The sequence below is a fragment of the Gavialis gangeticus genome, unplaced genomic scaffold (assembly GCF_001723915.1).
Source record: "Gavialis gangeticus isolate Ggan-Ray unplaced genomic scaffold, GavGan_comp1, whole genome shotgun sequence".
Taxonomy (NCBI): domain Eukaryota; kingdom Metazoa; phylum Chordata; order Crocodylia; family Gavialidae; genus Gavialis; species Gavialis gangeticus.
In genome coordinates, this window is record NW_017729024.1 from 172,763,889 (window position 1) to 172,779,169 (window position 15,281).

Sequence of the window (15,281 nt, forward strand, 5' to 3'; positions counted from 1 at the left end):
TAATAAATATGATATATATTATTATTAACCTATTATATATATTATATAATATTATATTAACCTATTATATATATATATATGTAAATAAAACCTCTTATATATTATATTATATTATATTATATTATATTATATTATATTATATTATATTATATAAATGTTTGCCCCCTTGGTTGCAGGCAGCGCTCTGCGCGTGCGCACTGTCAGGGCTGCATCAGGTGCTCACGTGGCTGGACGCGTCTCAACCAGAGCAGCCATCCCGGCTTCAACACCCTGGGGGCGGCCATCTTGACAGGCATCTCAGTGGGCGCCGCCATCTCTGAGCCGTACAGGTGGAGGCCGCCATCTTGCCTGTAGTACAGTCGTGTCTGCCATCCATCTTGGAAACGGGCAAACGCCCCTTCCGGGGCTTCAGCACCATGCCCGCGTCGCATGCGCTGAGAGGGAAGGCGCTGGGATTGGCGGAAGCGGCGCTGTGGCCGGAGGGGGTGTGTCCGGCGCCGTCATGGCGGAGCACGAGAAGTTCTGTTATGTTTACAGCTGCGACCTGGACATCAACGTGCAGCTCAAGATGTGAGTGGGGCGGGGTGGGGGTTGCTAGGCAGCGCCCCCCATCCTCCCCCACCCCGCGTGTGCCTGTGGAGAGGGGCTGGGATGGATTGGGGTGACATGAACTTGGGTGAACTGGAGTGGATTGAGCTGGGCTGTGGTGACCTGAACTGGAGTGGATTGGGCTGAGCTGGGCTGGCATCCCTCTGCTTGGCATCTCCTTCCCTGCCGCTCCAGCGCTTGCTCTCAGGGCAGGTCCCTCGCCCCATTGCCTGCCTCGACCAGGCCCCCTCCCCCTCCCACACCCTTGGGGGGGCTCATCTGCGCCCCCGAATCTGCAGCTGCCCAGTGCACGGGCTCGTCCCTGCGCCTCGGAGAGGATGGAGGAGAAAGGCAACGAGGCGGATGAGCGGCCTGGAGAGGCTCGCACACAAGGAGAGGCCCAAGAGCTCGTTCCTGTTACAAAACAGATGCCCGAGGAGCGGGGGGACAGGAGACGGGTTTCCAACCTGCCCGGTGGCGAAGAAAAAGTCGGTAGGGATTTACTTTTGAATCTCTCTCTCTCTCCCTACGAGAACGAGGGGCGACGACATGGAAGGAACCCGTCGCCGGTTTGAAGATGGATGCCAGGAAGTTGTTTTTCATCCCGCGCATCATGAAGGGCTGTGGCTCGGTGCCTTGAGGGGCACAGCTCCTTGCAACCTGATGTCATGGATGCGGATAGCTTTGCCTGACTCAAAAGGCGTGGGCACGTTTTTGGAGGAAAGTGGCAGCAGGAGCTATCGAGCACAGGAGTGTGGGGCACGGCGGCTGAATCAGAGCTTCCTAGAGGCTAAATGCTGGAGGCGATGTGTGAGAGAGGAAAGGGGTGCAAAGACAAGACTCTCGTCGTACCCTGTTTTCCTTCTCTTTCAGCCCACGTGCTGCCACTGTGAGACACGGGCTTGTTTGATACATAGCAAGCACGTAGACGTTGGGCCCACAAAGATTGGTTACCCCCCCCCTTGTTTTTAGGGGGGCCATTGGATGTGCAACAGCTAAATTCGTGGGGCAACATAAAGCAGTGGCTGATACAGGAGCGGGGGTCTGGGGTTGATAACGAATGCTTCAAAAGGAGACCCTGAGAAGAGCGCATCGGCTTAGGAGCCCATGGACACTGCACTGTAAAATTGCCCAGAGATGTGACCGCACAAGGGACAGAAAGTGGCCCCACAGCCACTGGGGTCCTCCTGGCCAGAGTTAGCATGGCTGCCTCTGTGGCGCAGATGACAGGGAGAGATGGTCTGCCCCAGTAAATGGCAGTTTTTCTGTTTGTCTGCTGAAAGCAGAGCTGTGCCCACACATTTACATGTTTGCAGGGTCTGTCCTCCTGGTCTTTCTGAATAACAGCATTTGCAGGGTGTGTTTGGGTCTTTCTGAATAACAGGATCCAGTGATTTTTCTCCTTCTCTTTCTGTTTCCAGTAAAAATATAACTGTGAAATTACCAAAATCATCAGGGGCCCTCTTGGGCCCATGTGGTCTGCAGACCCTTGAGGCGAGGCTTTCTTTGGGTGATCTCCTTTATTGTACTAACCACATAGTTGGGATAGAGTTAGACAAGCTTTTGAATGTGAGACATTCTCCGTCAGGTCTGAGGAGTAAAAGGCAGTGCAGCACGGTAACAAACAGTTGGAAAAGGGTGGAGAGAAACTTTCTCTGGAATTTTTTTCAGCTATGCAGTTGGTCTAATAAAACTTATCACCCTAAGAGATTCTTGTCTCGTGGATAGAGTGATGTAGTCGTGATGGGAATTATGTGAGCAGCAAAGATCTCTTGGGGATCTTTGAAGGATCCCTTAAGGGGATCCTTTACTGAGCCAGTTATATGCCCTTGGTCCAATAAAAGATATCATCCTAAGAAATCCTTGCTTCTCACGCAATTCCTGGACCATTACATGTACAAATATCGCTCTAACACTGTATATTCTTGTAGTTTTGGGACATTAATTAGCCTTCAGGTCAATTTGAAATGTTTCTGCAAGCAATGACAGATCAGTTGTGTCCTGAGTATTATCTGGACCTAAACTGACAAGAGGATTCAAGGTGAGAATAGGGAATGTGTATCCTCCTCTGAACTAAGTTCCACTGTTGAGAGAGAGAGTATAAAGCATTGCTTTTCCTTACTGGGGAACAGATGTGCTGCTAGATTTTGCTAGACATCTTGATTTTTTTTTTTTTTTTGGAAGGACTGTTTTAAGCACCTCTCATTTGTAATGCCAAATTGTGTTGCAAATGATAGCAGATTGTAGAAATACCCATACCCTGACACTTGTTTAGTAGCTATGGTTGTAGATTTATAAACACTCCTGGAAAATGGAATGGAATTGTAAGTGTCGTTATCAAAGTGGTGTTGTAACTTAATATGATATGTTTTATTAACCTAAAAACTGAGTAACTTAATTCTGTTTTTATTTTTTTCTAGAGGAAGTCTGGAAGGGAAAAGAGAACAGAAGAGTTACAAAGCTCTTTTGGAAGATCCGATGCTGAAGTTCTCAGGATTATACCAGGAGACCTGCTCAGACTTGTATGTAACTTGCCAAGTTTTTGCAGAAGGGAAACCCCTTGCTCTTCCAGTTAGGACTTCCTACAAAGCTTTCAGCACTAGATGGAAGTAAGTAAAGTAGATGGAAGTAAGTAGCTGCATTGTATTTATTTTACTTCTCAAGAATTAGGACATAACATTATGTATGTTTTTTTCACCCAAATTCCAGTGTATTCCAGTAATATGCATACCAGAGAAGTGCACAATATGCTTAATAGCATAATGGGATCTGGTCTGGCTAGGTTTGTACTAACTGTAGTTCTCTGCTTTGTAAATGACTATTCTCCCTTTTGCAATGAAACAATGAAGGGGGAGACCGATATCAAAGGGCTGCTCTTGGAACCCTTGAAAATGATAAGAACGAGTTAGTTTCAATTTAGTACCCCAGAAATTGGCAGTGCGGTCTACTCGGTGAGCACTGTTTACATGGCGATTGGATAAATTCATGGCCTTTTTCAGTGTGGGGGCTATGCACTTAAAGGGTGTGTGCTTTGTTCCTTTTACAAATTAGAAAAGGGGGACTTCAACCTCTTATTTTGGAGTATTTGCTTCAGGTTTTTGATTATACTTTTAATATCATTATATGCTAGTGACTAAGAGTCCCCAGTAGGGCTCCATCCTAATAAGCACTGAGAGAGTCATTGCTTCAGAGCGATTATAGACTGTGTGTGTGAAGTTATATGTTACACATACTCTATACTAAATCTGTGGAATATTTAGTGGTGTTAAAGTGAGGACGTGCTCTGAGAAGTTGTATGTGAATAGTTAACGCCATTTCATTATTCTTGCACAGCAATGAGATGACACTAAAGGGCTGGTGAGCGGGGGTGTGACTAGGAACCAGGACACCTGGGCTCTATCCCTGCTTGGGGGTGGGTGGGAGTGGAGGGCTGGCAGTGGTAAATGATAGGATGCTGGAGGACTGCAAATTGCTTATTTTATCTCATCGGAGCAGACCTGAAGTTGCCCTAACACAAGCTAGGTAGCATGGCCCAGAGTTAACCCTTGCCTAAAGTGGCATAATTTTGAGACAGTCAGAGGGCACTTAGCATGAATTTAACATGCAGATGCTTGTGTTTTAAGTGTCTTTAGTATGGTCTAAGAGTAACATGGAACTTTATGTCTTCACAACAGGTAGGGAGGTGTAAAGAGAGAACAGGAAAACAGTTAAAAAATCAAGGAACAGAAAATGTGAGAGAGCCTGGTTAAATTATATGAGATTGGTCCCATATGGTCTTAAAATCCTTAAGAGGGGAAGGTGGACACTGATATTAGTGTTTTGGTTTAGTAAGTAGTATGTGTGTCTGACTTGCCATGAAGTCTAAGCGACTGTAGTACAAAGAGTGTCATAAATATCTCATTTGTAAATCACACGTGTGTAGTGGAAACTCCTCCATGGCAAGCAGTTGGCACTGTATAAGAAAAGACAAAACCCCTCACTTGCATTTCTACTTCAAATTTATTCTTAAGAGAGAGGCTTTGAGCAGTGTACAACTCTGTATTGTAAGTATTGGGGAGGGGGTGTTTTTAAAGATATTGGATTATTTTAAACATTTTCATTGTAGTAGTAGTGACCTTCATGTAATTGCACTGTTATATTTTTTCCTGTGTGAGTATAACCTGTTTTCTACCTAAGTCTGGCCAGAAACATGCTCACTAAGTGCCCCTTTTTGGAGGGGGGAAGAATTGGCTTAACACATTTACATGGCAGTTTTGCAAAGGTGTCTGAATTCTGAGAATCAGTTGCAAAGTTAGTTTGCACTCACTTATGCTCTGGTCTTGCCAATGCTGATGCTTGCACTTAACTTCACTTGTGACTAAACTGGTATAAGTGTTCATGTGGTTAGGATCCAAGTGAGCTTATTCAGTTATTCCTTTAATCTTCAAGGGAAAGAACGTAGCTGGCTTACAAAACAGAACAACTTTAAATCATTAAGCTTGCAACTCTTATTGTATGTTTTCTCTCCTTAGCTGGAATGAATGGCTGAAATTGCCAGTGAAGTATCCTGACTTGCCCCGCAATGCACAAGTAGCTCTGACCATCTGGGATGTGTATGGGCCTGGTAAAGCAGTTCCTGTAGGAGGAACAACAGTCTCTCTCTTTGGAAAATATGGGTATATTTTTCTTCCTTGCATGATACATGTTTAAACCAACATGTGCTCAACTTCTGGCTCTGTGGACCAGATGAGTGGTATAGAGCCAGCCTGTGGATCATATCAGGCCTGGGGGCCCAGCATTGCCCCTTCCTGTCCCCTGCGCCCCCAGGATTGGGTCCTGTGGGCCTGGCACCTCTCCTTCCCGTGTGCGAGGATTGGGTGCCTGAGGCCTGGCACTGCCTCCTCCTGCCCTCTGTGCACTGGGATTGGGTCCCAGGATCCTCGTGCTGCCCCTGCCCCCGCCTGGCCCTGCATGCTGGGCTTGGGCACCCCATCCACTGAGCAGAGCCTGGGGCTCCCCACGGGTCTGGAAACTGGCAGCAGGGGAACAGTGCCACTGCTCCCCCTTTGCCAAATGTCTGGACCCATGGAGAGCCCTGTGGGCCAGATGACACGGTGCTATGGGCTGGGGTTCAGTACCCGTGTAGTAGGGGGTTTTGCAGTAGTTGTAATGACTGCAAAACTCACCAGCATTCAGATGCTGTAACAGAAGCAAGTAGAGCTTGCACAGGTGTGATTTCTCCTGTTTTGTTGTAAACAGCTCATCTGTACTTGGTATTTGCAGAAATCCACTGCTAGGATGCACAGGTCCTCAGTGAAGGCATACGTCTTACTTTTTAAAAGTCTGAAACCTTAATAGGGCAGGTGCAGGGGCCAGTTTGCTCATAAATGCCAGTATTTGACTCAGTAGGGTTATATCTGCACTGCACTGCAGTAGGAACTTGTTCTCTTTCTTACAGCTGCAGCTATTGTTGGCTACTGACAGCTTCCATATTTTCAATTTACTGATATGACCCTGCATCTTTCCTGCAGTATGTTTCGTCAAGGAATGCATGATCTGAAGGTCTGGCCCAATGTAGAAGCTGATGGCTCAGAACCTACCAAAACTCCTGGCAGAACCAGCAGCACAGTCTCTGAAGATCAAATGAGCCGACTGGCTAAGGTAACGGGAGAGTGCTGCAGTTGGGTCTCAAAAGGTGCTTGCATTTTTAATACCTAAGCCCACTTTAATGACAGCACCTGAGTAATGTAGAAGACCTGCTTTGCACACCAGTTTTTGATTTTGCAGTTGTTTTCCTTATAGTGGTAAGTATTTCAGAGCGCTAAATTGGAGTGTCCCAGCCCATATGTTCACTGAATGGAGACCTTTTAAAAATTATATTTACCTTCACGGTTAGCTACAAGGGATTTGTGACACAGTGCAGTGTGCCTCTTTAAATTACAGACTGAAGTGTAAAAATGACTACTGTTCAGGATGATGTGGCCCAGATCCATTATAAGCAATGAGGGTAGCAACATGACCTGAAAGGGCTCAGATGAGGCCTGAATGTTACTGCTGAGTTCCAGTAGCAGCCATCTTAATGACTAACTTTTATTGAAGAAATCAAAGGTAGAGCATTCTATAATATTCTTCAGTGATCATTTTCTAAAAAGTCAGGATTATTGAGCTTAGTCCTCTAATCAACATCTGTTAGTTGTAGGATACTAATGAAGATGATTTTTTTTCATGGAAATAACTTAGAAGAGACAAGAGCTAGTAGTGTTTCTCCTTTGAAAACTTGATGATATTTTTGTTGTAATTGTGCAAATGCAAAGTTTTGTTACCAGAAGATAATAGAGGGAGGGAGGGAAAGCCTGTTTTAAACCCTGATGCATTGCTCAGTTATGTCATGCTCATTTAGGAGCTGAAACATCTGATCCAATAGACCCTTCTCACTAAGTTTAAGTTTCCTAGTTTTTCAAGGCAACCTTCCTTGCCTTTGTGCAAACCTAAGTGAACAGGGAGTTAGGAAAATTCCAGTACCATAAATATGTCCATTTCCTCATCCTGAGATTTATCATGGCAATAAACTAACTTTCATTTAAGCTCTGTATCTTTTATAAGGCTAGCTCACCTTGAATTTCTAATAGAACTCATTATAATCTGCTCACTTATAACCAGTAGGATACTATAACGTGAGCAAGGCTGAATTTCAAGAGCACTAAGAGGGTACTTTGATTTGTATAAAGCCTGAGGTACAAATTAATGCCTATCTGTCAGGCATCGAAACAAAAACAATACAACTAATGCCTAAACTGATTATCTGAATATGAATTTTGTTAGAATACCATGTAACATAGATGGTAGTGAACACGTTCCTCATTTGATTGTTCGGTTTTCCCTCCGTCACCAAAAGCTAAGGGTAAGAAACAGTCTGTGACGTTTAGAGTTAGCACTGGAAGAAATGAAGTATGTGACAGCTTAATTTTTTGATTGTATGTGATAAATTGCTTTCACATAGCGAAGGATCACTTACAGTGGTAGTGAATTCAGAAAACAAACTCAGGCATAAGTAATATTTTTTTTTTAACCTGATTTAGCACTTTATCCCCAGATCTGCTAATATATGTCTATTTTCAAGCTTTGTGCCAATCATATTGCCCCACTTTCTGCTCCCCTTAGGGCAAGTCCCTAAGCCCTTGAGGCATATGGGTACTAAATGGAAGCCACACACAAAGGACTATTTATGTACTTCATGCAATGGATGTATAATTTTAAAATGCATAAACAGTTTTTGGTGCAGAGACGGGGAGTCAAGTCTTCTACATCCCTAGGGAAGTGCCCTAGCTGCTTGCCTGCATTCACATTAACACGTGCATCTTTTTCATGGCCCAGTGTGTCATTTAAAATGGAAAGTTTTCAATAAAGGGGGTTGAGAGCCCACCCAAAAATACCCTGTCACCTGATGCTGGGGGCATTCTCCTGTCAGGTGAGAGAGAATTAAATCCTGTTAAGCAAAGGAAAGAATTGAGTCAGTGGTCCTATACGTGTGTGAGTATCCATTGACACATTGAATAGTAACAAGGTGGTATTATCCTGACCTCTGCTGCCTGGCTGTCATGTGAAGGAAAGCAATGACTGCACTGTTTCTGAAAGAAAGTGCTTAGGCACTTATGGGAGTGAGTTCTGGGCTGTGAATTCCTAGTGAACAGAGGTGCTTTTCAGTAGTTAAGGCACTTCAGTTGTGAAAGGAGAGACAGTTAATGCATGCCCCCATCCTCAGATTTTCCTATTGGTTGGCTTATCTCTGCTCAGCATAGTTTTTGTGGATTGTATTTTGCCTAGCTTTCCCCATGAACTATATAAGGAGCCTAAGGGCCTAGCTCAGGGTGGCTGATCCAATTAATTGAGCTTAGGCACTATTTTGGCACCTAAGTCTTATAGAACTAGGGCCTTATAACCAACTTATTTGGGGTCATTGGGTAATTTGGGTTATTCCTGCTCAATCTTCTACAGTGTATTAAGTTCGTCTTCTTTTTTTTTTTGTGTACCTCCCAGTACTTAAAGGTCTCATTTCAGCCCCTTTCTTTGCCCGTTTTCCAGTCACTATACTGTAGTCATGCAGTTTGTGTTTCTCTGCATGCAATCCAAGTTTCTAGTATTTGGTGTAGCTTTGTAACTTCAGTGGATGTGGTGACATTTTATTTTTCCACAAAGGAAGTTATTTATTTGAACTTCTGGAATAATATGGCTTCCTTTCCTCTCTGTCTTCTTCTGCCTTCTATTTTTGTCTACCTGGGTTCAGGTTTGGCAGTTTTAGATGCGGATTGGCTGCATGCTCCTATATTGAGGCACTTTAATTCACAGAGGGTACATCTAGACCAGATGTTTACTGTGCAGTAGACTAATTAGCTGCACAATAAACATCTCGGTGTCTACACATGTGCCCTTATTAGGTGGGGTTAGACTAATTTACTTTGCAGCAGGGCAGTACTTGAAAATACAAGTACTGCCCTGCTGCAGAGTAAAAAATGCTGCAGCAGTGCACAGGTGGATGCTGCCCTGGCTGGCTGGGGCATGAGGGTGCTTCAGTGCAGGCACTGTCTTATGGTTAGCCCTGTGCTGAAGCACTCTCATTCCCCAGCCATCCCATCCAAAGCACATTGAGCCAAGGGGAGCAGCCCTTGGCTGGCAGTCTGACCCCCTAGGCCCCCTGTCAGCTGGGGCTGTTGCACCCCAGCTCAACATGCTGCAGTCCTGGGCACATGTTCAAACAGCAATACATTCTGGAGTGTACTGCTCTCAGGTGCAGATTCAAACATTAATTGCATGTGTAGATGCACCCAGAAGGTGCTCTGGATAAATTCACTAGGGTCCCTGGATGGAGTTCCTCACGTACCTGAGGGAAAGGGAAATGGATTTATCTTTGATTTGGCTCGCTTTATTTAGCAACTGCTTGAATTTAAGCGCCGTTGGAATTTTTTTATAACTTTCAATTAATGAGCAGTTATTGTTAATTTAGCCATTGATGAGCAGTTTTTGTTGTCATATATAAAAGTGAATTTGGATGTAGAAAAGAAAGTTTGACGGTGTTGGTTAAACACAGATGTTGTTTGGATGGGCTCTGTATCTCTTGAAGCTTTCCTTGTTGAATGACTTCTGGGTTATGCTTTCTACTTAAATACTGGGTGGAGAAGGATCAGATGGTGTCATGATGCTGAGTGATGTTTGACTGTAGAGACCAAAATGAAATCCTCCAAATGAATGAATAACTTTAAAAGTGTATGAAGTTTTAAGCAGATGTTTTCTGTTTGGAGGCAAGTCTTTTATTCCCTGATGATTTTCTGACCTTTTCCCTTTGATCTGTTTAGAGAATTCAGTCATGCTTGGCATTAGTTTTGAATAATGTCAAAACCCACATTCTGTTGCTGGGGTAAAAAAAAGGTTTCCTACATAGCTTTCTCAAGTTGAGGAAACGATAGCACATGTTTCATTTAGCAGTGGAGTGCCACATTGCCATGAGACCATGAAATGTTTAAAAGCAGATTCAGAAACTGTCAGTAAGGCTGAAAGCTGTGAAGATGCAGCCCCTGGGGTTGTTGACAAAGTTGACTTCATTCCCTTTCCGAGTCATTTACATGCAGGGACTGGAGCAGTCTAGTGCTCTCCAACATTAATGACATCAGGATATTATAATTAAGTACTTTATCTTATGAGCAGTTGGTTAATTTATTGCTTTTAAATGAAGGCTGCACCGCTAATTTCTTAGTTGATTCCTCCACTTCACTTCTTCCTCCACACCCATCACCACTCCTACCAACTGAATAAAATTGCTTAGATCCTACCATTACCTTTTCCCTAATCACTTAAATGAAAATGTTCAGTTCTCCAGGGAAATGGTGATCTGTCTTCATTTTTCACCTAGAGAGAATGTTTCTTATTTAGCAATGCATTCCCTTTTCCCCTTAGTTATTTTAAGCCTTTTATGTATTCCTGGAGAGACATGTCAGTTTTACAAGAATATATGACTGTAGATCTCTTGAACTGTGTACATCAGTAATTGCTGATGCATTGCCCCTCTTGCTTTTTAGAATCCAAGCAGATAAAAGAGAGAAATAATTTGCTTTTTAAAATGTAGACTTATGACTTCTGCTTTATCTTCTGGTTCAAAGGATAAAGAGAAATTAATATGCGATTACACCTTGCCAGGAGTTAAGTAAATACCATTGGGGTACACAGGCTTTCATGTACCTCTGTGGCATGAACACATGTCCAGTTTCTGCTGAAAATTTTAATATAACAGTTTCAAAATAGTAGAAATAAAATCTTTACCATACAAGTCCATTCAAAGAACAGCTCTCAAAAGTTTTGAGTGCTTGGTGGGAAGGACACAGTTTAACATGTTCAAAATGATGGAGTAGCTGCTTTAATAACAATTTTGGGGGAGGAAAGAGAGCTATATATCTCTCGGTGGTCTCTGGGCATTGTCATGATACATGACATGACATGGCTTAGAAATGCCTTTGGGGGAAAACCTGCTGAGCTAGGAGTAGCACATTTGTAAATCCTAACAAAGGCTTAAGACTGGGAAGCTTTCACCCCTGGGAAGTAATCAAATCCAAACAAACCTAGTTTGGACCTTCAGAGGATGATGAACTGTGCTAAGACTGAAAGGGACTGTGCTGCCCAATACAGAATAGGGAGATCGAGAGACAAAGTTGGTAGATACTGTTTGTGCTTACAGATCCTTTGGGAAAAGTGCAAAGACTAGTAGTTTTATTCTTTGGTCTTTTGCTTGCACATGCATGCAAGTGCCAAACCCTAGAAAGGGGCTCTGACCGCCCTCCATCCCCACACCTTCCTCTTGATATGCATCTTCTCTGACCTCTCCCTGCCAGCTCTCCCTAGCGATAAGAGCTAGGTGCCTGTGGCACCTTAGTGCTCCTTTAGACGTGCAGGGAGCCTACTCCAACATGCTGGAAATCCAGCGTGTTGGAGCAGACTCAGTCGAGTCTCCTGGACCACAGGAAGTGACACACTGCGGCAGCCTTCTGCGTCATGTGTATCATTGTTTCTGCGCTGAAAAACTGGCGGTGTGGCGCTTTGAAATAAAATACATTTGATGAGCATTAGTTCAGAATGCCCTGCTGCCAGCTTTTCAGTATGCAGATGCTGATACACATGATACACAGGCACTTTTAATTAGTGCAGCTCACTAATTAAAGTGCCTGGTGCCATGTCCCAGAGCACATGTCAAAATGCTCCTAGCAACTAGCTGGTTTAGAGAGGCATGAGCTTTCGTAGGCAGCCATCTACTTTGGCAACTGTTATGAATGGGCTAGGAAAACTTAGAAACTACAGTTTACTGAGTTGGGTAGTGTCATTGCAGCTTCTGAGAATTAACTTCAAAAGGTTGCTGACTGTGACTTATCAAATTCTTGTTACTCAGGTTAGGTTATATTGGGGTCTAGAGTTTCAAAAGGATGTCAAGTAAATCAGCTGCCTTAAGCATATGAACTTGTATCCATTGTCAGGTTATGTTTCTAATATTCCCCTGGAAAAGGGTTCAGAATAGAGGGCATCAGAAGCCTGAGGCCACTTGCAATTTATGACTTTTTAAAAATGGCTGGTTCCTTGGAGGTCAAGCTATAAACAATGAAGATAAATAACATTGCAGTGTTTCCCCCTCTGGATAGCTGCATGACAGGGTTTTCAATATAAGTTTGAATGCTTGGGAAGGCAAGGGGATGATGGCTAACTAGAGCTGCTAACTACAGGCAGAAATTATTCCAGCTTTCTTGTCATCGTTTCCATTGAACTTTAATTTTGAGCTGCAATATCTATACTGTTCAAGGCCTAGTTTCCTTAACAGCCCAAGAGGCTGAACTGTTCAGAGTGTTTGTGGAATCGACACACATCAAGGAAGTGAATGCTCTACTTGTTTTCTTGAGTGATCTGACCTAGATTTGATTTTTGGATCTCTAGAGGTGAAAGACTGCTTCAAAAACTAACTTCAGCCACGATTCATTCAAACTCATAACAGCAGTGCTTGTGCTCTGTTAGTGGCTCTGGTTGAATACCCAGAGACCAGAAATCTCTCTCATGCAGTAGGCAGAGCCCAGTACAGAGGCTAAATTTGAATTTCTAACCTTGGAGTTTAATGTACTGTTCTATGCTATCCACATGTATATTAGGAACAGTGAAAAAATGCAAAAATCTCGAACTCTTGGTTCAGAGATGATACCTTTTATTAGACCAACTGAGAAATTGCAAAAAACATTATCTTTTTCTGCAAGTTTTTGGGTTCATTCCCTTCATCAGGCTCAGGGAAAGTTAAAGATGGTAAAAAGTTTCCATATGTTGGAATCCTGTTTGATCTGCACAACAAAAACAGCCTCACAAAGACATTCTTATGGAACCAGAGGGACAGATTTCAAGCTTCTGCTTCCTCGGTGCAAAAATGAAGTTTATTTCGTACATATGGGAAGTTTTTACCATCTTTAACTGTGCCTGAGCCTGATGAAGGGCATGTGAGTCCAAAAGCTTGCAGAAAAAAGATATTATTTTTTGTAATTTCTCAGTTTGTCTAATACAAAGTATCATCTCTGAACCAAGAGTTCTAGATTTTTGCTTTTTTTTTTGTCTCAGATCAACACAGCTGCCAAAGACATCCCAGGAACAGTAAAAAAGGCACTCAAGGAAGAGACAGGCATTCAAGGCTTTTGTTGGATTGAAGGGGCAGCTGATTACAATGTAACTAGATAGCAAGAGGCTCAGTTAAGTCTTTAAAACACAAGTATAAAAAGGTCATGTTTGCTGTAATGATGGCCAGCGTTTCTCTCACCAACAGGCGTTTTGTAAGAAATAAGGTAATTCTTTTGTCCTCTGGTTGCAAATATATTTCTCTGTCAAGGCCTGTAACTTTTATTCCTCCTGGTGACAAAGAAATGTGTGGTGCATGTTACGTTGAGGTCTCATTCCTGTGGTGGCTAGGACGATTCTGGGCTGGTGATTTCAGATGCTATTAAAAACTTTTTTGGAACCCAGTAGCTTCTAATGCTTCGTCTTATCTATTATTTTTTTTTAATCAACTCAAGGGGAGGCAACCTTGATCCAAGCTTTTACAAAAACTAAAGAGTAAAGTTTGGGATGAATGAATTGTGGTCAAAGCTTTAACAAAAAAAACCCCCAAACCAAACATATTCCTGATTTTGAATTGTGATGTGACAGTGCACCCTTAGCTAAAATCCTGGGTATTATTTTATTGCAGGGGTGGCCAACTGGTGGCTTAAGAGCCACATATGGCTCCCAGGCAGTTTAGAAGCAGCTGCTAAACTGTGTTAGTTCATTTTCTATTTTTGGCTTGTTTAGCAGCTAAAAAGGTTAGGAAGTTTGGCCAACCATGCTCTATTAGGTTGCTTACTGGTGCCTGAGGCTGTCAAACTTCTAGCTTTGTCTTGAGGCTTGCTGTAGCAAGTATACTAAGTGAGATTTTTCCAGTCAACAGCTGAGCCCTTCTGGATGGTGTAGTCCTTTTGCTGAAGCAATGTTGTTGCGTATGTGTGATTTAAAAAAAATATTGTTAATAATTAGTTGAGGTCAAGGCTTCAAAAACTGATTCTTTCTATTATCAGGTATAATTCAGGAGAAGAGATCACGATAGGATCTCTTTGTTAGATTAGAGATACCATGATCACATATGATGATGGTGGGTGTGAATTTACGCGTACCATATTTTTATACCTCTCCAAGCATGTCCTCTCCCTGTTCCCCCCCCCGCACCCCCCAAAAAACCCCACCCAGTTAATCTCACCACCCTGAGATGTATTTGTCCAAGTAGATTTCACAAGCCTAAAACAGAAACATGAAATGAAACTTAGAATCATAGAAAATGGGGGTTGGAAGGGACCTCAGGAGGTCACATCTAGTTCAACCCCCTGCTCAAAGCAGGAGCATCCCCAACTACATCATCTCAGCCAAGGCTTTGTCTAGCCAGGTCCTAAAAACCTCCAAGGATGGAGAGTGCACAGGCTCTCTGGATAACCTGTTCCAGTGCTTTACCATCCTCCTGGTGAGAGAGTTTTTCCTAATGTCTAACCTAAACCTCCCTTGCTGCAACTTGAGACCATTGCTCCTTATTCTGTAATCCGCCACCACTGAGAACAGTCCGGCCCCATCCTCTTTTCAACCCCCCTTTCTTATTCTGAAGATGAAACTCGTGCTTCTTGTTAGTACAAGGGTCTGCAGCTTACAGCCTGCAAAGGGTTTGGATATGGCCAGCAGTGAGTCTGCCTTCTCTGTGTTGTGCTAGGAGTTCCTCTGCCATGCACCGCTGATCCCCTCCACAGTGCCCAGGACACCTTCTACTGCTCCAACACTCCCTTCTTTGTGCTGAGGGCTACTTTTGCACTCCTTCTTACCTTTGTTGATGAATTTGATTCTCCCTATTGCTGTTGGTAATGGGAATTGGTGACACCCAGCAGTGAGGGTAAGTGGAGGGTTGGGGCACTGGAGGGGATCGACTGCCTGCAATGACAGCTTGGTTACAAGCAGCAGCCTGCTGTTTTTAAATAATGCTGCCCTGCTCTGGGGGAATGTATTTGTCATGATGGATTGTGTTAGAGAAGCAAATAAAACCCTTTTTTATCTTTTAAAGAGGGGAAAAAAAAGGGTTAGGAATATTGTGGGTGGATTTAGTTTAGCTAAAGAGAGAACTTCAAAGGTTACTAAGGTTG

General features: G+C 43.3%; 1 protein-coding gene across 2 annotated transcripts in view; it reads left to right on the top strand.

Moving 5' to 3' along the window:
* Nucleotides 1-463: 463 nt before the first annotated feature.
* The window catches only part of PIK3C3 (phosphatidylinositol 3-kinase catalytic subunit type 3), a 159,771-nt gene continuing 144,953 nt past the window's right edge, over nt 464-15,281 (top strand). The window contains exons 1-4 of one of the 2 annotated variants that reach the window (XM_019518097.1): nt 464-570; nt 3,009-3,197; nt 5,100-5,243; nt 6,099-6,228. In XM_019518097.1, coding sequence (XP_019373642.1) covers nt 503-570; nt 3,009-3,197; nt 5,100-5,243; nt 6,099-6,228 — 531 coding nt within the window. In that variant the 5' untranslated portion in view covers nt 464-502. Of the gene's footprint in view, nt 571-1,879; nt 1,906-3,008; nt 3,198-5,099; nt 5,244-6,098; nt 6,229-15,281 lie in introns of those variants that run through there. The other variant, XM_019518098.1, reaches the window with a different exon arrangement.